At 40.7% G+C, this 21149-nt stretch overlaps 1 protein-coding gene across 3 annotated transcripts in view; it reads left to right on the top strand.

Annotated features, from left to right (window-relative positions):
* Positions 1-1409: 1409 nt before the first annotated feature.
* Positions 1410-21149, top strand: part of Wipi2 (WD repeat domain, phosphoinositide interacting 2) — a 37629-nt gene continuing 17889 nt past the window's right edge. For 2 of the 3 annotated variants that reach the window (XM_005340045.5, XM_005340043.5), the window contains exons 1-2: positions 1411-1687; positions 7859-7941. In XM_005340045.5, the coding sequence (XP_005340102.1) occupies positions 1614-1687; positions 7859-7941 (157 nt within the window). In that variant the 5' untranslated portion in view covers positions 1411-1613. Of the gene's footprint in view, positions 1688-7858; positions 7942-21149 lie in introns of all 3 variants that reach the window. The other variant, XM_013365070.4, reaches the window with a different exon arrangement.

The raw sequence follows: 21149 nt of genomic DNA, 5'->3' as shown, positions 1-21149 counted from the left end.
ATTTCTTGTTTAGTGGATCTTAACAATACCCACCCTGATCTGGTCATCTTCTGTTCCTCCAGCCAAATCTTGTCTCCTGTCTATCTTCCCGCCCAAACCTGAGCGTGGAGTTCCTTAAACAGGTCACACTCCCATCCAGGACCTTTGCTATTTAAGTGCCTCCTTCACCTCTGGCTGGTACTCAGACTTCAGCTTTTTCTCCTGGAAGCTTTCTATGATGGCACAGCCCCTGGCCCTTAAGAATAGTTTAGGTGAGCCAGGATGGGGGGTGTAAACCTGTAATCCCAGTGACATGGGATGCGGAGACAGGAAGTTCAAGGTCAGCCTCAGCAATTTAGCAGGACCCTCTCAAAATAAAAAAGAGTGGGGATGTGGCTCAGTGGTAAAGCGCCCCTGGATTCAATCCCAAGCGTGTGCCCCCAAAACAACAACAACAACAACAACAAAAACAGTATCCCAGTTTTGTTATTGTAACTTAAATATCTTCCCCCCTAGAACTTCTCAGGGAAAGGAGGAGCTTTTGGGTTCACACGGAAGGCGCTTCCTAAACATTGCTTTTTTTGTTGTTTTGCTTTTGTTGTGGGTTCTGGGGATTACTGAGTTTAGGGGCACCTAATCACCGATGGATATGGACCATAGGCCCCAGGGACTGGTAAGGGATAAGGTTACAACTGTCCCCCTACAAGACCTCCATGGGCCCACGAACAAAACTCCTCCCATGACCTGGCCCTGCTAAAGCCCTGTAAAACCCAGACCCTTGTTGCAGCCCGCCCCCATCTTCCCTTCAAAAATGTGCCCCTCCACTGAATAATAAAACATCACTGGTCCATTGAAGTCTCTCATTTCTTTTTCTTTTTGTAATACCTTTCATTTGCTTTCCATCACTGAGTCAAATCCACCTTTAAAATTTTTTGAGACTGGATCCAAGTTGCTTATAGCCTTGCTAAATTGCTGAGGCTGGCTTTGAATTTGTGATCCTCCTGCCTCAGCCTCCCCACTGGCTGGAATTACAGGTGTGTGCCACCACGCCGGGCTCTTCCTAAATATTGTTGAATGACTAGGTCGACTCCTGTCCCAGGAACCCAGAGTGGTTTCCCAAAGTCTGATCTAACACTTGGCAAATGATTTTGTAGATTTGAAATCTACAAAGTGAGGATATAACATTCTCTACGCCAGGCTGCAGCGAGCATCAAATACCACGGGATGCACCGGCCTTTGGTGGCTCCCTCAGCATTAATAAGGTGACCGCTGCACGCACAAGAAAGCGTCCACCCTCTCCTCCCCAGGCGCATGCGTTCCCGCAGCACGCCACGGCGCGTCCCACGCGTGAGTATTTGACCCGAACCCTGGCCCGGCCGGAGGTGAGAGGGCGTGGCCTCGGCCGTGCGCCTGCGCCGAGAGGACGTGCGTTGCGGGGGGGTGGAGCCGCGCAAGCGCGCAGGACGCCCCGGCTCCGGAGCATAAACAAGAGCGGGGCCGGGATGAGGCGGCGGTTGATCCCGCAGCAGCGAGTGGCAGCGACCCAGGCGGCGAGCGGGGCCGGACGCCGACCCTGAGCGCAGCCAGACCCGCCCCCGCGCGCGCCCGCACGGGCCGCCCCACCGCGCGCAGCCATGAACCTGGCGAGCCAGAGCGGCGAGGCCGGCGCTGGCCAGCTGCTTTTCGCCAACTTCAATCAGGACAATACGTAAGGCCGGATCGGGGTCTGGGTTGGGTCGGACCGAACCGGGCCGGGGTGGCGGCCGGCTGGGCTGGGTCGGGGTGAGGGCAGGCCCGAGGCTGCCTCGCGGGGGGCCTCCCCGCGCACCCTCTGGCGGTGCACCTCGGGCGACGAGGGGATGGAGCAGGGCTGTTTCCACCTGCTGGCTGGAGGCTGACGTCGGACCTCGCTTCTCACAAAGTTGGGGCCGAACTTCTCGGCGGCCGCCTGCCGAGTGGTGGGCATGGGTGGCCTCCGCGTCCCCGCCCCCTCCTCCTGGCTCAGCCCTCTTTGCCCACTCTCGCCATCCGCGTTCTCCTCCTCCGAGAGCCCCTTCTCTCGCTTTGATTTCTTTTCTTTTCCTTCTTCCCTTGTTCTTTTTTGGCAGGTGACTTTGACGCCTTCAGACAAGAGACAAACTTAGCAATGAGCCCAGAGAAGTGTTAGAAAGACGTGCCCGGGGACTCCAGTGCTTCCAGGGGTGGTTCTTCCTTGGGGCAATTTGAAAAGACCTTAATGCCAACCCGTGGATTCTGAATGCTTTTGTCCAGATTTGACATGGGTCGGAAACGGATTCTTCAGAGGCTGCCTGGGATGCCCTGTGAGCATAGTTAATAGATGAGGTTACTGGAGAAGGAAGGATGAGTTATAGGCCTGGAAGGGAGGCGAGCCATCTTGGGAAGTGAGTAAGAGGAAGTGATGTAAAAAGAGGAGGAGTGGGTCACTTGGCCTCAGACTAAATAGTGGGTTGCTCCTGGCAGAATGAAATTAGCAAAGTAAAAAGAGATTTTTTCCCCCTAATTAAAAGTTAATTGTAGATTGGAAAACACCAGGTCGGAGGTGTGCCACAGGTGCTCAATAGCGTCTTCCCAAAGTTGTGAGATGTTGGAAGACAGTCACACATTGGGGCTGTGTTGGGAGTTGGAAAGGGGCAGATCACCTGCTTCAACTACAGATCAGGGAACTGAAATGCAGAAAGGTTCAGAACTTGGCTGAGTCTCATGATTGGTTAACAGTGATGAGGGCAGGAATGGAATCCTGTCTCCTGAGCGCTCTTGCAGCATTCTTTCCACTCTGCTTTTCTCTACCTTCAGAGCAGAATTCTGAAGGTGTTGAATTTAAAAATAATGATGTAGTAATCTATAAACAGTAAAAGTATCAAATATGTAGTGTTGTGTGTATGACTGAAATCCAGTGCAACAAAAACTGTAGACAACCTGTTGCAGTTTGTTATAATTGGGATAGACTGTAGTAATCTAGGTAGGGAAGAGGACCTTTCAGACCAATTCTGATCTTGGTTTCTAAGCCTTTATATTTTGAAACCAGTAAGAAATGGTAGTATCATGGAGTTTTATGCCTTGTCTAAATGAGAGAATTTCCAAAAGATTTTCTACCACTTTATCAGCTTTTCACTAGTTACTTATAAATACCTGAGGAAAGTCAAATATAAGAACGGTGTTGTCTTGTGTTATTTTAAGCGCACTGCCATATTCCCTATATAATAAGAGATGTCACTCTGGCCTGAAGTAGAACCTTTGGAGACTTGGAAATCATATGTTGCCCACTCCTCAGTCTCGAAGTTACTAGTTCAAGAGAAGATTTTGGTGTCAGAATTTTGACTTCCAAAGAGTCCTTGATGTACTTTATACATAAATTGGAGGGAATAGTAAGTTAGAATTATACTAAAAGTTTGTTAGATTAACATGACTATAATTTGTTTTAAAGCTACACTTGAAAGAAATAGAAAAAGAAATAGAAAAGTTCTTGTGGAAAGGCTTTGTGGTTCGTGCCTTTCCGTCCCTTCCTGACACCAGTGTTTATTTTAACTGAAGAATGCAGTTTTTAGCAAGGCAAAGGGTGTCTATCAAGAATCCACATCTACTGTATTCAAAGACGACATTTGGAGGCCATTTACTTAATAGCATATATGTATGTCATACAGTAATTTCACTTGGTCTTCTATCTTTTAAATGCTTACCACAATATTCATTCCACACAAACTGTAACTTTTACCTTTCTTATATTGGTCATATTTCAAATATTATGAGTTTTTTCCCCCATGATTCTTATCCTAAAAGTGAATACATTTTATTTGCTTTTTACCATCTGGTTTTTGATTTTATTATTTAATTAGAGCAGTGAAAGAGACAGCAAGAGCAGCTGGTCGTGGTCGCCTCTCTTTTGCTTGGTAGGTTTTCATCTTGGTTTCTGAAAGTGACACTGCAGAGGGCTTATATTGAAGCACTTCTTGGTTTTTTGAATGGAGTGAACCAGTGAATAAGAGTCAGAGGGTCACTTGCCTCTTAAGTGGAAATATCAGGGACTAAATTTTTCCAGTGGATACAACAGCTTATGGGAAGTTAGTGACGTGGCCAAATCAGTTTTAAACATTTCTGAAAGAAATAGAATAAAGGGACTTGACTTCCCAAACCTGGTGTTTATAGACTGATGTTTTGAAATGTCTGGAAGTAGTGATTGTTTCCTTCCACTGTGTTTCTTATGTTTCCAGTTGACAGTTAACTGTTCATTGAGGTACTGCTCTCCACTGTGTCCTCATCTGGAACTTGAAGATGGTTTGTAAGGCTCCTTCCACCCTAAAGTTGGAGGTCATTCTGCCTGCTGTGCAGAGGATATAGTTGAAAATCACACTGCCAACAGTGACCAGTGGGGAGGAGACTGATTAGCCATCAGGACTTGTGTGACCCATGGGTCATGATTGGTGCAGTCAAGGGAGAGCTGGATGACTTCCAGTTTCTGGTGTGGATTCTAGGTGAACAGTGATAAGGTCATGGGAAGAAAATTTGGTGAAGGAAAGAATTTTATGTGTCTCCCAATGAGTGTAAAAGACATTAGGGCTATCCAGGTGCACATCTGAGGTGAGACATGTGCATTGGGGAAGGGGTACTGTCTTTGCCATGAACTCTGAGCAGCCATGGTCCTAAGTGAGGGTGCCAAGACCTACCAAGTCACTTGGCAGCAGGGACAGGCTGCTTTCTGTTTACAGTGTTGACCTGGTCCACATAATCTCGTAATCAAGTATGGCCTTTTCTTGAAGATAATGAAAGGGAAAGGCCTTTATGGACTGATGAGTAAGAACAGGTTAGAGAAGAGATAAGGCAGTCAAATAAAAAAAAGCATTGATTTCCTTTTTTTTTTTTTTTTTGGTGGAAGTTGCTACCTTTTAGATGTTGAATGCTCAAGTTTAAATTCAGTTTCAGAGACTTTTAGTTAAATGTGGTGGCTCAAACACAAGCATTTATTTTGGCTTCCTCCCAAAATCCTCATAAATGTCATAAAAGATATTTTAAAGGGCTCAACTCATAGGGTAGGAAGAATGAGAAAGGAGGTGCTAGCAACAAAATTGGGAAACTAGCAAGTGTTAAAGGAAACTGCATCCTAAATGGCTAGTAGAGAAAGCTAAGAATCACTGCAGAATCCCTGAAAGGCTCAGGAATGTCTGTCTAGGGCAGCTCCAGAAGTGAAGGAAGAAGGGGAGGGGTGATGAAGGTAAAGAGGATTGGTTCAGAGTGTTCAAGACACTTGCTTCTCCTCTCTAACAAAGAAAGGCCTAGTCTCTGCAAAGGACCAAATCAGGGTCTCTGGATTTGATTACCAGGCACAGTTGAGGGCATGCAGTGGGAGGGGGTGGGGAGCATTAAACAAACAGGTCTGTATGTGTGTTTGCTTTTATTTACCCATTGATCCTAAAGATACCACTCTGTTAACTCTTAGAAAAATACAAACATTTATTGCTAATAAAATTATTCATTAGAGTAAATCTCATACTTTCCTATTCTACCTTTCTCATATCTGCCATTTTGTGGTCAGGCAAATCAAGGGAAATTATTAAAAGCAAAATCAGTGAGGGGTGTGTGAACCTGATTACTAGTGTTGGCAGTATTTTGTTATGTTTGTGCTGGGCAGTGAACCCAGGGTCTTGCTCATTCTCAGCTGGTGCTCTGCCTGTGAGCTAGACTCCCAGCCAACTTAACATCATTTTTAACTGCCTACCTTTACTGATAAAAGTTTATGTTCCTACAATACTATATCTACACCTCAGAAAAGTACTTGGGATTTTTTTACTTCAATTTCTTACTGATTGGAGTACACAATAAATTTTATAGGCTTTGAGATTAAGCTTCTAGCTGAGGCATTTAGTATTCAAAATCAGTTTCTGAATATCTATAAGAACATCAAGCTTGATTGGCAAAGCCTGGTTTTAACTGTCTGTGGGGAGCACACTTGAGAGTCAGGGAAACTCACACTCAAGGATCAGATTCTAAGGCTCATTAATCTTGCTCATGGGAAAGGCCTTTTCTAAGCTTATTTTATAAGTTATGCTAATAACTGATGATTTGGTTTCCAAATCAGCAAATTAGAAAAGGAAAGGGCTGCTAATGATGATATAGTCATGAGGAAAAGTGACGGCTATCAGCAAAACTGAAGTTAGGAATTGTGTGTACATGTGTGCGTGCGAGTGCCACTGAGGAGTGAATCCAGGGCTTCTTGCATGCTAAGCACATGTACCATAGAACTACACCCTCAGCCATGGAAAATATTTTTATCAAAGCCCTACAGTCTGTCCATTTGATACTGGGTAGATGAAACCATCAGTTCAAAAGAATTTGCCTTTTCCTTGCTTTAAGAACACAGGAAAGAGAGCTGGGGTTGTGGCTCAGTGGTAGAGCACTTGCCTAGCATGTGTGAGGCACTGGGTTCAATTCTCAGCACCATATTTAAATAAATGACATCTAAAAATATTTTTTAAAAAATAATTCAATATAGAAAAGTGTTTTGCAAAGAAAAATCAAAAAGCTGGTAGAAATTTTTTGTTTCTGCTCTCCACCAGTGTGACTGAACCAGTGTAACCTATTAATAGTTGCTTCCTTCTTACATTTTATATATCTTCCACATGTGCATGTAAGACTTGGAAATCTAAAAGATTTTTAATAGATGACATGATCATTAAAATACCTCTCGTTTTTATTGTGGGGTACAGATGCTAGTAGTATGAAATGTCCATCTTCATTCTTTCTGGTCTTCTGGTTTATCCACTTGTTTTCACATTCTTCCAGACATTACAGACAAAAGTGATCTTAGTATCTGATTCTTCCTATATCCCACCACTTCCTGCTTTATTTGCGCATTCTTTCTGTTTCTGAAGGGTGCACTTTCTTCTCTTTTCTGTTTTCTTTGTTCGGTTGCATTTGGGAGAGAAGGATTTTTTGATCAGGAAATCCTTCATTTGGTGTCACTGGTCCCCTGCACTGGGGAGGGTTGGGCGAGCTCCTGAGGTTTTTCCAAGCCTCTTTGCTAAAGCAGGACTGTTGAGTAGTTAAAATGGCATCTTAAATGTGAAGCTTTCAGAAGGGATCCTTCTCTTTCTAAGCCAACAGTGTTCTAAGTTAGCTTTTGGGTTTGTTTTGCTTCCACCCTGTTGTTCAGCCATAATACAACCTAGGTGATTGAGACATGATTGTGAAAGGGCTTACTGAAATGCAGAAAGATGCCAAGTCCACAGAGGTTGTAAACATCTTTAAAATTTAGAACACAGTACCAGCTTGCTTAACTTCTCAGACCCTAGTGGACTCCCTATATGCATCCCTTGAGAATCCCCAGTTTGTTGTGAGGGAATCAGTAATTTAGGGCTGATCATTTTTTCATTCATATCTCAAACTTGAGTTTTGTAAGTTGGTTTTTTTTTTTAGTGTTTTTATTTTAATCTTTTCCCCAGTTTTGTGTTTGATGGATAAATTGTATATATTTAAATTGTACAATATGATTCTTTAATACATGTATACATTATAAAGTGATGTAATCAAGCTAATTAAGGTATATCCATCACCTCATATAGTTACTTTCTTTGTAGTGAGAAGTGTTTTGAGTATGTGGTATATTTTTATTATTATAGCCATTGTCCTGTACAGTAGATATCCAGAAAAAGTATGTAACTTTCAAATAAGAGTATTGTCTGTATTTTATTGATTTTTTTTTTTTTATAGCAACTTCCTCTGCCACACACCTGATATAAACTGGGTGAAATTACTTGATCTATGCTAATTTCTGGTAGGAATGCTGGTTACTAACTGACATGGGAGTTTGTGCATTATCACTATCTACATGTATCAGCTCTTATTTCTGAATTTGGCTTTTTTGCAGGTCCCTAGCTGTTGGTAGTAAGTCCGGTTATAAATTTTTCTCCCTTTCTTCTGTGGATAAGCTGGAACAGATCTATGAATGCAGTAAGTGTTTGTTTTCTTTTTTCCCTTCTTAAAAAAAAAAAAAAAAAAAAGTAGACCAGTTGTACCTGAATTGGAATGAAGACTTAAACTCAAGCACTGTGGGTGGTTCAAGTTCAGATGCCCCTTGACCATTCCTCTTCTTTCACTTTGGTCTCCCGGGAGGGACAACTAGTGACAATCTCTAGATATTCTTTTAGCTCTTTTTCTGTGCATTTACGTACATGTAAATTATACATTTAGAATTTTGTTTTATGGGAATCTTATCATGTATATTATTCCATAATTTCTTCCTTTTTTAATACCATTTTAAAATAGTTAGCTTACTCTTATAAAGGTCTTCCAGAAAATTGAAAATTTTTTATAGCTCCTGCAGGAACAATTTGTTTTCTCAAGTTGTCATTTTATAGCACTTGAGTAGCCTACGAATCAAAGAGGTAGTGTGGAGTAGCAGAAGGGTCATGTGCTTTGCTTGTTTGGCCACTTACTATGTAGCTTTAGGGGATTACTTCATTTCTAGGCCTCAGTTTCTTTTTATTTTTTTCCAAAACAAATAGGCCTGTCTCTGAGATTGTTTTCAGTCTTGGAAAACAATGACTATATGTAAAACAATACTTGGTGAAGAAATAGTTGAAGGTATAGACCCAGGGAGACCACAATGGAAAGGTTTGAATCTTCCCCCATAAATAATTTTTTAATTAAGATAATTGGAGATGCTTGTGTGTTTACAAGAAATAATGTGGATCCCTTGTACCCCTGTCCAGTTTCCCCCAATGATAACATCTTGTAAAGCCTTAGTATAATGTCACAGTCAGAATATTGATGTCCTTCTTTCCTGTTCCTGTTTCTCCAGTTTTACCTGTGCTTATTTGTTTGCATTCAAGTTCTGTATACTCCTAATACCTATGGAGATTGCTGTATTACCACAGTAAAGATACTGCACAGTTCTAAAACCAAAAGATCTTCCAGTTGCCCTCATAACCACATTAGCCTCCCTTCCACAACCCCATCCCCCATCACTAATCCCTGGCAATTACTGATCTTAGTTTCTTAAGTTTGAAAATGATATTAGTCAGTTTTTTATCACTATAACAAAATACCTGAGATAAGCTATCTTTTCTTCATAACAAAATACATGAGATAAGCTAACTTATGAAGAAAAGGACTTTGGCTGCATTGGTTCAGTTATAGTGAAGGCCCTCCTGGCTACACAAAGATGTGTGCACATGAGGGAGCAGACAATCACATCTAGAAACCTGGAAGCCAAAGAGACTTGGTAGGGCCAGGCTTGCACTGTTTATAACAACTCTCTCTTGAGAGAACTACTTTAATGCCTTTTGAGGGTAGGACCCCAGTGACCGAAGGACCTCTCACTAGGCACCATCTCTTAGAGGATTCATCACCTAACAAAAGCGCCACCTTGAAACCAAGCCCCCAACAAACTAACCTATGAGGGACACTCAAACCATATCCAGCCATAGCAGAAGAATATAATCTTTTGATTATATTTTTGGTCAGCACATTTCTTAGGAATTCATCCAAGCTGTTTATATATATATATATATATATATATATATATATATATATATATATATATATATATACATATGTCAACAGTTCTTCTTTTTGCAGCCCAGTAGTATTCCACAGTATGACTGTATCACAGTTTAACCATTCACCTGTCGAAAGAACATGTAGGCTATTACAGTTTGGGGCTTCTACAAATAAAGCTGCTGTGAACACTCATGTATAGGTTTTTTTTTTTGGACGTGAGTTTTCATTTCTTGAAATGCCCAAGAGAACAATTGCTGAGTCATATGATATTGCACATGTACATTTTTTTAAAACTGCCAAACTGTTTTCTAGGGTGGCTGTACCATAAGTGGTCTGATTTCTCTACATCCTTACCAGCATCTGGTGTTACCCCTTTATTTTTTTTTAGCCATTCTGATAGATAAGTACAGTACTATCTCATTGTGTGGCTTTGTGTTTGCTAAGAATTGTAAGTTCTCTATATATCTTAGGTACTAGTCCTTTGTTGGATATGTGGTTTATAAATATTTTCTCCCTCTCTGTATTTTACATTGTAGGCAGACCTTAATCTGTCGTGGCCCTGACCTAAGCTAAGGATCCTTGCTTTGGGGAAGTAAGGAGTGCAGTATTCACACTATGCCACTTCTAACTTATCACACTGGGATATGGGTTCAGGGGAGACTTGACTATCATTTTGTTTCTCTGCATGAACATTAAGATTTGGGTAACTGGGTTCCCCAAAATGCCAGACCTCGCCAGAATTTTCTTCTGAGTGTTCCAATATTGTCAGCTTTGTTTTCTCTGTGGTTTATGTTCCATTATGGAACATTTATTATTACTATCTCAAGAATGGGAGGTTCATCGAGCTTGTGTGACTAGATGTCTCATGTTCACACATGTGCACTCATTCAGTGAATGTTCTAGTCTTGAGGACCTGCATGAGCCAGCCTGTTCTGGTGGTTGGAGACAGGAATGACAGCATTTCCACCTCCATGACACTTGCATCTAAATGGAAGAGGACCAGAAGTGTTTGTTTCAAGTCTTGATTGGGGGATGCAATCAACAGCAAATAGACATAAACAACACTCCTTCACCTGTTAACACAAGGTGAAGACACTAGGATTGCTTTGTGCTGCTTACTTGTACAGTGTTCTCATGGCCCACTAGGAGGTGAGGGGCCCTGGTTCCTCTCTGTAGGTGAGCCTTTGAGTGTCCTCCCTTCCAAGTTTAGTGTCCAGCTCCTTGCAGTTCCTCTTGCTACCCCAAGGTAAGGCCCTCTTAGTAAACCAAGCCTCAGACTCATCCCTGCCTGGCTCCTGTTGGCTGTCTCACTAATTTACTCCCTTTTGTCCTCAGACTTGCCTCCTGGTGCTTACTAAATCTTCCCAAAAAGCCTTTCTTCTAGGTAGAGCTGAAGGTGTGATCTGGGTGATAAGATAGGTGTGAATCAGTGATTGCTGATCTCAGGCATCCGTGAGCTTTCCTGAACCTCTCCAAATGTGATCTTCTCTCCTGAAGACTAGTCCTATCTCTGGAAGTGGATCCCTGGCTTTTATGAATGGCTGGAACATTTATTAAGTCTGTATCCAAATGAAATGCCCGAATTGTGCTATTAAACTGTTGCCATAGTCACTGTAGTCATCTGTTTTGAAATTCTCAATTTGACTTTGTTTAGAGGCCCAATTCTTAGAAAGGGTATAAGAGTATAAAAACCTTTATTTTTTATTTTTTCTCAACATAAAGTTTGCTGGCTTTTGGTGGAATCTAATTTAATGTCTTAGTAGTGTCTTTTTAAGGAGGAATATTAGTTTCTGTATTCCACCTAGTGAACTTTGGTACTTTAAAATAGATAAAATGAATTTTTTGGAGTTAATACTTTTAAACTAAAGCTGTTTTATTGTTCTTTCCCTAGAACATTATCTACCTTTCCTCTCTCACTTTGAGCAGAGAAAAGAATGTCAGGAAACAGGTTAGTTTTCTACTGAACATCAAGGTTGTTTTCTAGCATTCTTCTCTTCTATAAGTAAACTGAAAGGATCTTGCTTCATATCTCCGTATTTTAGTTCAGGCTCAGTGTTGGCTTGTACTCTCAACTCTTTGTGATACATCATAAAGTCAAATCTTTGCTTTCAGTCTGTTACTATTACAGAAAGAATGAGCCCGAACCAGTTTAGGGGAAAAGCAAGGTCGACAACTGCTTTTGTTCTTTATTTCTTGAAAACAAACAAAAACTAAAATCTTTACTCAGAAGCATGGTAAGATTTTTTTTGCTGTGTTATCGTAATTTTAAACTTAGGGGAAAGTTGCAGATACTCAGATAAACTTGTCCATTGTTGATGTATGCTCCATATGTTTTCTCATTCTTTCTCTGTAGATGCATTTCTTGTTTAAAGAAACACAGTGCACAGATATGTGGTCCCTTTTCTCTAAAATATTACTGCAACAATATCCTCCATTATTAGGCAAAAATAAAAGTTCAGAAGTTAGCTTTTTCAGATTCTACAGTGTATATGTTCTTTGCATTTTATACATTTCTGAACTAGGAAAGCAGACCTCATGAAGCATTCAGTTCCAAAACACAAGCAGAATGTTCCTTAACTCAGCAGAAGTGAATGGAGCCTATGAAAATTATAGAAATGCATCCATCAATATATAACCCCTTTTATCAGCCTTCTTGCTTGGCTGAGAAACTAATCATCATTTATTTTACAGCCATCATCTGCATCTTAAGGTTTGAGAAATAGTGCTTTCTGAAATCATTTCTATTTGACAGGCCATGTGCTGTTTGGAATATTAATTTCAGTGAGATTTATAGTAATGGAGAAACTCTAGTAGCCCCTCATTGCCTAAATCTGTTGTAATGGAATATCAGGCTCTTAACTTGCATCCCCATAGAGCTCCAGGCATCCAACAGGCTTGTGCGGAAGTGTGTTCTATCAATTATTTAATGGCTTTGTTCCTCCCACTTTAGGAGCTTTATCATTGCCAGCTAGAAACTCTGCCAGCAGAAGCAAAGCAACGTTCTTGCTTCAATCAAGTAATTAATTTTCTAAGTTAGATTTTCAGGTAGGCAATCTCTAAGAAGAACATTGGCAAAAATTGTGACAGAAGCCACCTAGAATGAGTCCTAAAAGCTAGGCCTTATCCACTTGAGGTCATGGAGTTCATGTTCATACTTTCTCTTTGTCAGTCTGAGTACATTCTGGCACTGGTGTGCTGGCACCATGCCATCCTGAGCAGTGACACAGCCTTGTATCTTTTTCTTCCCGTTTGACTGTCATATCTTTCACAATTAACCCAATTCATTGTTTACCATTTTATTTCCAGGAAGGGCCAAGCTGTCTGTAGTTTAGTGGAAAATGGTCCGTGTATGTGGGTTCCATGTATGCTTGTGCATTAGAAAGTTCTCTTGAGTGTGAAATTTAAATTATGTTCTGTGTTCATTCTGGAGACACTGGTGTTCCTCCGCCATTTGACTTCATCCTGGTAAAAACTCCCTTGGAAATCTGATGGCAGTTGCAGATGTTTCCCCCCAGAAAACTCTACATTTATTGTATGATTTCAGTGGTTTCACAGACCCTGGATATCCATCTGGATATTTCCCAGGATATCCACTTGAGGTCCTGGACTGTGGTCTCTGGGAGGGTCTACTTAATTTCTGTCCTGTGTGGCCCATTTTCTCATGAGCAGCATGACTTGACAATCAGAGTCCCTTGTTACTTGCTTGCATCAGATCTTAATATATCAGCCAAAGTTCAGATTTCTGCAATAGGCTGCCTAAGGTTTTTTTATTGTGTTTTTTAACAGCCCTTTTGGAATGTAATTTATATATCTCTTATGGTATATAAATCTGTTTAAAGTGTATGATCCAGTGGGTTTTAGTATATTTACTAAGTTGTGCACCCCACCATAATCTAATTTTAAAATGTTTTATCATCCCCCAAAGTGACCCTAAGTCCATTAGCAGTCACTCCCTGTTTCCTCCCACCAGCCCTGCATCACCACTAATCTACTTTCTGCGTCTATAGATTTGCTGTCTGGACATTTGAGATAAATGGAATCCTGTGTCTGGCTTCTTTCATTTAGAATGTTTTCATGGTTCATCCCTGCTGTAGCATGTATCAGTACTTCACTTATTTTTATTGCTTATTTTTATTGTATGGATATATGATTTTGTTGCTGGACATTTGGGTTGTTTCTATCTAGGGGCTATTGTAAATAGTGCTGCCTTGAACATTTGTGCACAAGTTCCTGTGTGAATGTATGTTTTCATTTCTCTTGAGTAGACCTGCAGAAGTGGACTTCTTTGTTTTGCCCGCTTGTGAGCATAACTGTACTGTAGCTTCCTGGAATGGGAAGTATGCATTTTAAAATGGAAGGACTCTGCCTCACTGCCCTTAGCAAAGGTAGTGTTTATGTGTGTGTTGCCAGGGTGTGAACTGGCCTGCTTCCTCACACCCCTCCCAGGTTAGGCATCACCATGCAATTTCCTATTCACACTCTGAAGTTTGTAAAATCCATTTGCCTTCATTATTTACAATTCTCCAGTCGATGCAAGTGGAACTCTTTTTTTCATGTACTCATTTGCTGCCTTTTCCTTTTTTCAGGTAACTGCCTGTTTGTTTTCTTTGCCTGCTTTTTTGTTGGGTTATTTGTCTTTTATAGATTTAAAGCAATAAGCCATTTGTTGTGGTTGGCAAATACTTTTTTCTGGGGTGTCATTTGCTTTTTCACCTTGTTTACTTATGTCTGTCTTCACCATTCCAAGGCATGGCTCAGTCTGGTCCTGTAAGGCTCCACCACCAGAACATCCTCCACTCCTGTTACGACTTTGCTCAGCATTGTCCTCCAGTACCTTGGTACCATGTTTTACAGTGAATTCTCTATCCACCTGCAGGTTTTTTGATTTACAAAGTCTTCCACTTTCATTTCATGTCTAGAAAAGACATTTTTCCTGAGTCCTTCTTTGTTTAGAGGGTTTTACTAAAGCACTGAGGGATCAAGATACTCAGGTAGGAAAAAAAATAATAGTTAATGTGTTTATCTAGATGGTAGGCATATGGAGGTTTATTTCATTTTACTCTTATGAATGTTTATCACTAAAGAGTTTTCCTGCCTTCATTCCTCATTTTAAAAATTCTGAAAGAAATATCCTCTACTTTATTTCATAAAAATTTCAGAAAAATCATTTCAGAATCATAGTTGGATGAGAAGATGAGCAGACACTCCAACCCAGAGATCCTCTCCCTCTGTGTTACTTTGAGATAACTGACTACATTACTTCCTCTTCTTTTTCCAAGATCTTATTAATGGAAATTTCCATAGAAAAGTTGAAAGTACATTCCAGCAAACACCCATCTATCCTCAGTTTAGACTGTGTTGGTGATAGTTTGTCACTAGTCCTATCAGCACAGGCCATTATCCAACTCATTCAGTGTGTGTGCGCTTCAGAGTGCATCACAGACACCATCACAGTGCCCAAGCACTGCCTCACTCCTTGTACCAAGTGGAGTTCAGTGTTTTCTTGGGTGTTTTTTTTCCCCCCCTTAAAAAAGTAAAGTTTACACACAATAGTATGCTCAAATCTTAAGCAAACATTCTGAGTTTTGACACACACCCACACCTTGGTAAGCCCTCTTGAGGTTTACCATCTCCAGAAGGCACCATTCAGACTCCCTCCCGGTTGAGTTCTCCTCCTTTCTGCCCCCAGAAGCTACCAGTGTTTTTTCTACCACTTCAGCTTTGTCTATCCTTGAACTTCATACAGAATGTAGCATCTACTCTTTCATTGACATTTCTTTTGCTCAGCATAAGTTTTTTTGAGATCTGTTCATATTTTTGCATGTCTCATGTGCTTGGCATATGAATATATATTCTCTGATGGACATTTGGGCTCTTCCCAGTTCAATTTACTACGAATAAAGCTGATAGGAACATTCTTGTACAAGTTTTTTTGGGCATACGTTTTCATTTATCTTGGGTGAATGTCTTACTGGAATTGTTGAGTAGATAAAGTATTCAGTTGTATAGAACTACCAGACCTTTCACCCAAGTGGGTATATCATCTGTATTCCTATCTATGCTGAGAGACCGGTTTCTGTGCCCACTAACATCTGGTGTTGTATCACTGTTTGATTTTAGTCTTTCTTATGCATGTGCATAAGTGCCAGGGTTGGAACCCAGGGCCTGCTGTGTGCTAAGCATGCGCTCTATCAGTGAGTGAACCCCACTCCTCATTGTGATTTTATTTTGAATTTCCCTGGTGACTAATGATGTTGAACACTTGGTGTGTTTGTTGTCCATTTGCATATGTTTTTTCAAATGTCTCTTCATACTATCACCCCCTATTTAGATTTGGTTGTTGCTTTATTGAATTGGGGGATAAAGATCCTTCATTCAAAATGATTTGTGACTCTTTTTTTTCTAATTTAGTTTGCCTGTTTTCTTAATTTTTATTTCTTAATTTTATTTTTATCTTTTAAATTTTGATTTTTCTTTTTTTCTTTTTTTTTTAAGGTTTTTGCTTTCTGTGTCCTATCTAGGAAACCTTTGCCTACTCTCAAGTTATGAAGCTCTTTTTATATATGCACTTTGAAAGTTCTATAGTTGGAATTGTGCATGGAAAGTTTTCTTTTATGTTTAAGTCAGTGATCCATCTGAAATTAATTTCTGTGTGTGTCATGAGGTATGAATCAAGGTTAAATTCCTTATGGATTCCTATTGCGTCATTTGTGAAAAAGATTTTTCTTTTCTTGTGGGATCACTTTGGGACCTATATTACAGTCCTGTAAGTGTGGTACTATTTGGGGGCATTTTATTTTCTTCCATTGGTTTATTTGTTAATCTTTGTTCTTTTTCAACATAGTCTTATGTTGGTGTAGATCTAGATTATTTTGCCTTTCCATATAGAATTTTAAAGTAGCTTTCAATGTCTACAGAATGCTAAGGATGGCATTAAACACAGAAATCATTTTGAGGAGAATTGATATCTTTTAACAATATTGAGTTTCCAGTCCATGAGCCTGTTACATTTTCTTGTCATTTAGCTCTTTGTCTTAGTAATGTATTGTACATTTTGGTATGGAAGTGTTGCATCATTTGTTAAATTTATTCCTAATAATTTACAGTTAGGTAGTATTTCAGATGCAATTTTTATTTCATTTCCAGTTGTTTAATGCTAGCTCATAAAAATATACTCTATTTTTGTAAAAAAAAAAAAATTTTTTTTAAATTCTTTTTCTGTGGTGGGGATTAACCCAGAGTCTTGTGCATGCTAAGTAAACCCTCCCACTAAGTTACACCCCCAGACTCATTTTGTTTTTTAATTTTGCATTCTGTGATTTTGTTTGATTTATTAATTTTAATGGTTGCTTTGTAGTTTCCTTAAGGTTGTACCCCTACCCCCGACCACACACACCCCATCCCCTTTCTCTACTATCTCCCTTGGATTTTCATGAGATCCCTCCACTTTTCTTTTCCTTTTTCCTCTCTAGCTCCATATAAGGGTCTTAACTTAATTCAGTTAACATAATATTCTCAAATTCCATCCATTTTCCTGCAAATGACATAATTTTATTCCTTTTTATGACTGAATAAAACTCCATTGTGTTTATGTACCATGTTTTCTCTATTCATTCATTCACTGATGGACACCTATACTAGTTCCATAATTTGGCTGTTGAGAATTGTATTGCTATAAACATGATATAGCATGTATCACTATAGTATGATGACTTTAATTCTTCAAGATAAATGCTGTAAAGGTGTTCAGCTGGGCCATAGAGTGGTTCCTAGCCTTTTTTGAGGAAAGGAACCTCCATACTGATTTACACAGTAGTTGTACTAATTTATAGTCACACAAACAGTTAAAAGAGTTCCTTTTTCTCCACATCTTCTCCAGCATTTATTATTTTTTATGTTTTGATGACTGTCATTCTGCTTGGAGTGAGACAAAATCTTAGTGTAGTTTTGATTTGCATTTCTCTAATGGCTAAAGATGTTGAACATTTTTTCATATAATTGTTGGCCATTAGTATTTCTTCTTTTGAGAAGTATCTGGTTGGTTCATTTGCCCATTTAGTTATCAGATTATTTGGGAGTTTTGGTGTTGTTTTTTGTTTTCTGGTACTAAGGATTAAACTCAGGGGCACTCATCCACTGAGCCACATCCCCAGCCCTCATTTGTATTTTATTTAGAGACAAGTCTCACTGAGTTGCTTAGTGCCTCACCATTGCTGAAGCTGTCTTTGAACTTGCCATCCTCCCATCTCAGCCTCCAGAGCCACTGGGATTACAGGCATGCACCATTACGCCCAGCTAAGTTTTTTGAGTTCTCTATGTATTCTGGATATTATCCTGTCAGAAGATCAACAAAGATTTTTTTCCCATTATGTAGGTTCTCTTTTCACTTTTGCATTGCTGGGGAATTGAACCCAGGGCCTCACAAATCTTAGGTGTACAAAAGCTTTTTAATTTAATGCCATTTCATTTATTAACTTCTGGTAATATTTCTTTGGCTTTAGGGGTCCTATTGAGAAAGTCTTTGCCTGTGCTTATGTTTTGGAGTATTGTGGTATCTTCCTTTTTTTGGTAGTGGGGATTAAACTCAGGGGCACTTGACCACTGAGCCACATCCCCAACCCTGTTTTGTATTTTATTTAGAGACAAGGCATCACTGAGTTATTTAGTGCCTCAGCCTCCTGAGCTGCTGGGATTACAGTTGTGCACCACACACCCAGTATCTTCCTTTTGATCCGAGTACCTTTTTATTCTTGTTGTCCTATTGCAATGTGCAAGACTCCCAGTAGAAAGCAAGGAGAGGGCATCCTGCCTTATACCCAGTCTCACAGAAAAGAACTCAAGTGTTTTTACCATTAATCATAACATTAGTGTTTCTTTCTATTCTTAGAGTTTTACTATGAGTGAGCATTGAATTTTGTCCCACTTCTGCTGCATCTGTTGAGTTGATAAGATTTTTCTCTGGATGATTGGATTTTAATTTATTACTATAACCTCAAGTGGATACTTGCCCATGGCTGCTGGTGGCCCTGGGTTGTTCTGATAACTGTATCTGCTACTCCCCGCCGAGGTGATCATCTCAGGCCACCTTTACTTGGAAAACCTCCCACCAGTAAAAATACTCAGAGCCAGTAAAAATACATGATCCAGAGAGGAGCTAGTGCTTCCTCAGAGAGTCCCTTCTCCTTCCTTCTCCAGGTGACTACCCACCTATATCTAGTCCCATCTCCTTTCCTCCCCTCTGTTCAGCTGTGAAAAGGGAATTCCCATTGTATTAAAACCAATCCTTCTGCTAGATCCCTTCACCTTCCAGTTTATTCAGAGATTTGGTCCCTCCGTTACCTTGTTTCTACTGCAGCATCTATCAGTGTGTTCAGTAGCTCCTCTATTTGAAGACAAACTTCAATTGACTAAACCTGTCCTTCCATTCCCTCCCCACATTTCTGCTTCTGCACAGCATAACTTCTCCAGGGGCTGCCTGTGCTCTTTTTCCATTTTTGCACTGCTATCATTTCAGCTTTCATGGGCACATGCCCATCAGAGGACTCGGGTTTTTCACCACTTTGTCTTTGAAAGTGATTGAAAAGCCCCATGAGTTTGGCTTACAAACAAACTTTAGCAAGAGGCAGGATCACAAATACAGAAACTGAATTGTGAGGATCATCTGAATTTGGAACTGAGCTCTTTCTCTCCTGATTTAACTTAAGGGGCTAGTGAATTTAAATAAAATTTACTCTTAATTAAAAACCAGGGTTTATATAGAACAGGGTTTCCTATAATCTGTCCTAGTCCTAGCATTCATAAAGCTCGAAGTCTGACTGTTAGTTCACCATTGAGGAAATTGATTCCTGGCCTCACAGCTGGTTACAGTGGAGCCAAAAGCCAGAATCTAATTTTTAAACTGATTTTTCCTGAGCCTCCTCCCCAGGTCACTGTTGAATCCCAGTATCTACCAAGACATCCAGCAATGGCACTTGGCCACTACATTTTTTTTTTATTTATGTGGTGCTGAGGATTGAACCCAGGGCCTCACAATGTTAGGCAAGCCTCCGCCACGGAGCCCCAGCCCAGCCATGTGGGCAGCACAAATACTAGAGTGAAAGCAGCTAAACATCACCAAAAGCAGTTTTGCTAATTAAATGCCACAGATTAGCCCATTTTTAGAGGTGATGCAGTTTAAGAGATTTTTTTAAAAATGTTTATTTTTTAGTTGTAATAGGATACAATACCTTTATTTATTTTTATGTGGTGCTGAGGATCAAATGCAGGGTCCTGCATGTGCTAGGCGAGCTCTCTACCACTGAGCCCCAGCCCCAAGCCCCTAAGAGATTGTTTTTCAAAATGCTTTGAAGAGTTTGAAAATAGCCACAGTCAGGCCCAAAGTCCACTTTCTGCCATTCACCCATTATCTAAGGAGCTGCTTCACCGCATTGGACAATGTTAGACCTGCACTCAGCCAGTCTTCTGGTCCTTACCTGTCGGCCCAGCCGGGAGCTCTGTTCCTTAATGCTCTTAGGACTGGTAAACACTGGAAGCAAGGACATGGACATAGTTGAGTGTAGCCAACCTGTGAAACTCCAAAGAGAGTAAGCTGTAAGAAGGGGGAGTCCAAAGGGGATGGCTGGTAGCATTGGAGGTCCTCAGCCCAGCCCATGCTGCTGGGGCCGCCCTGAAGACCTGTCTTCCTGACCCTCCTAATACCTTACCCTCCCAGCAACTTATTGTCATGACTAGCATCCCTACAGGTTTCCTGAGGGATAGAAGAGGCCAGTCACCAAACCTGAGCCTCTGGTCCTCAGAGATTCTTTGTGCTGCAGATAATTGGCATCTGCATCTGTCTCTTCTGAGTTTGTCTGGTCTAGTGGCTGGATGCTGCTGTACATCAGGCCCTTGGGAAAATCCTGCCTCCAGGAGCCAGCAGGGATGCTTATGCTCTGCCCTTCTTGCAAGTCAGATCCTGGCAGAGTTGGCACCTTCTGTGGCTGCTGCCAGGCAGAGACAGTCATAGACTGTACCTCTGCCTCCCAGATTCATCGCTCTGGCCCCTCCCCAGTGGTGGCAGTCCTTTGGGTTTGATCTCAGGAAGAAAAGTTTTCTTACTGCTGTAGGAAAGAAGTAAATATGTTCTGTATGTCAGCTGGCTAGGTAAAAGCAACCATGAATCAACTATTAACGAGCTCAGAATTGTGTACTTGGATTTACTGCCCATTCCATTCTGAGTAATGGCAAACCCTTACTTTTTGTTGTTGTTGTTGTTGTTATAAATATGTGCTATGCCACTTTGGATATGTCTGGTTCTTTAGCTGACATCTAGTATGTTAGTGCCTAGGCTAGTGCTCAGCACATTTGACTGTTAAATTCATGTTGAACTGATTGATATTATGTGCTTTCTTAGAAATACTAATGTTCAGGCTGGGGATGTGGCTCAAGCGGTAGTGCACTCGCCTGGCATGCACGGGGCACTGAGTTCGATCCCCAACACCACATTAAAAAAATAAAGATATTGTATCCACCTAAAAAAAAAAAAACTAAAACATAAAAAAAAAAAAAGAGATACTAATGTTCCTTGACTTAACAACGGGATTACCTCTCCACAAAGCCAGCCTAAGTTGAAAGTACCAGCCATTGAGACCACATGACTACATCTGACATACTGAACA

Source organism: Ictidomys tridecemlineatus, chromosome 10 (genome assembly GCF_052094955.1).
Source record: "Ictidomys tridecemlineatus isolate mIctTri1 chromosome 10, mIctTri1.hap1, whole genome shotgun sequence".
In the NCBI taxonomy this organism is placed as follows: Eukaryota; Metazoa; Chordata; class Mammalia; order Rodentia; family Sciuridae; genus Ictidomys; species Ictidomys tridecemlineatus.
Note: the sequence above shows the minus strand (reverse complement) of the source record. Positions and strands in the feature narration are given on the sequence as shown.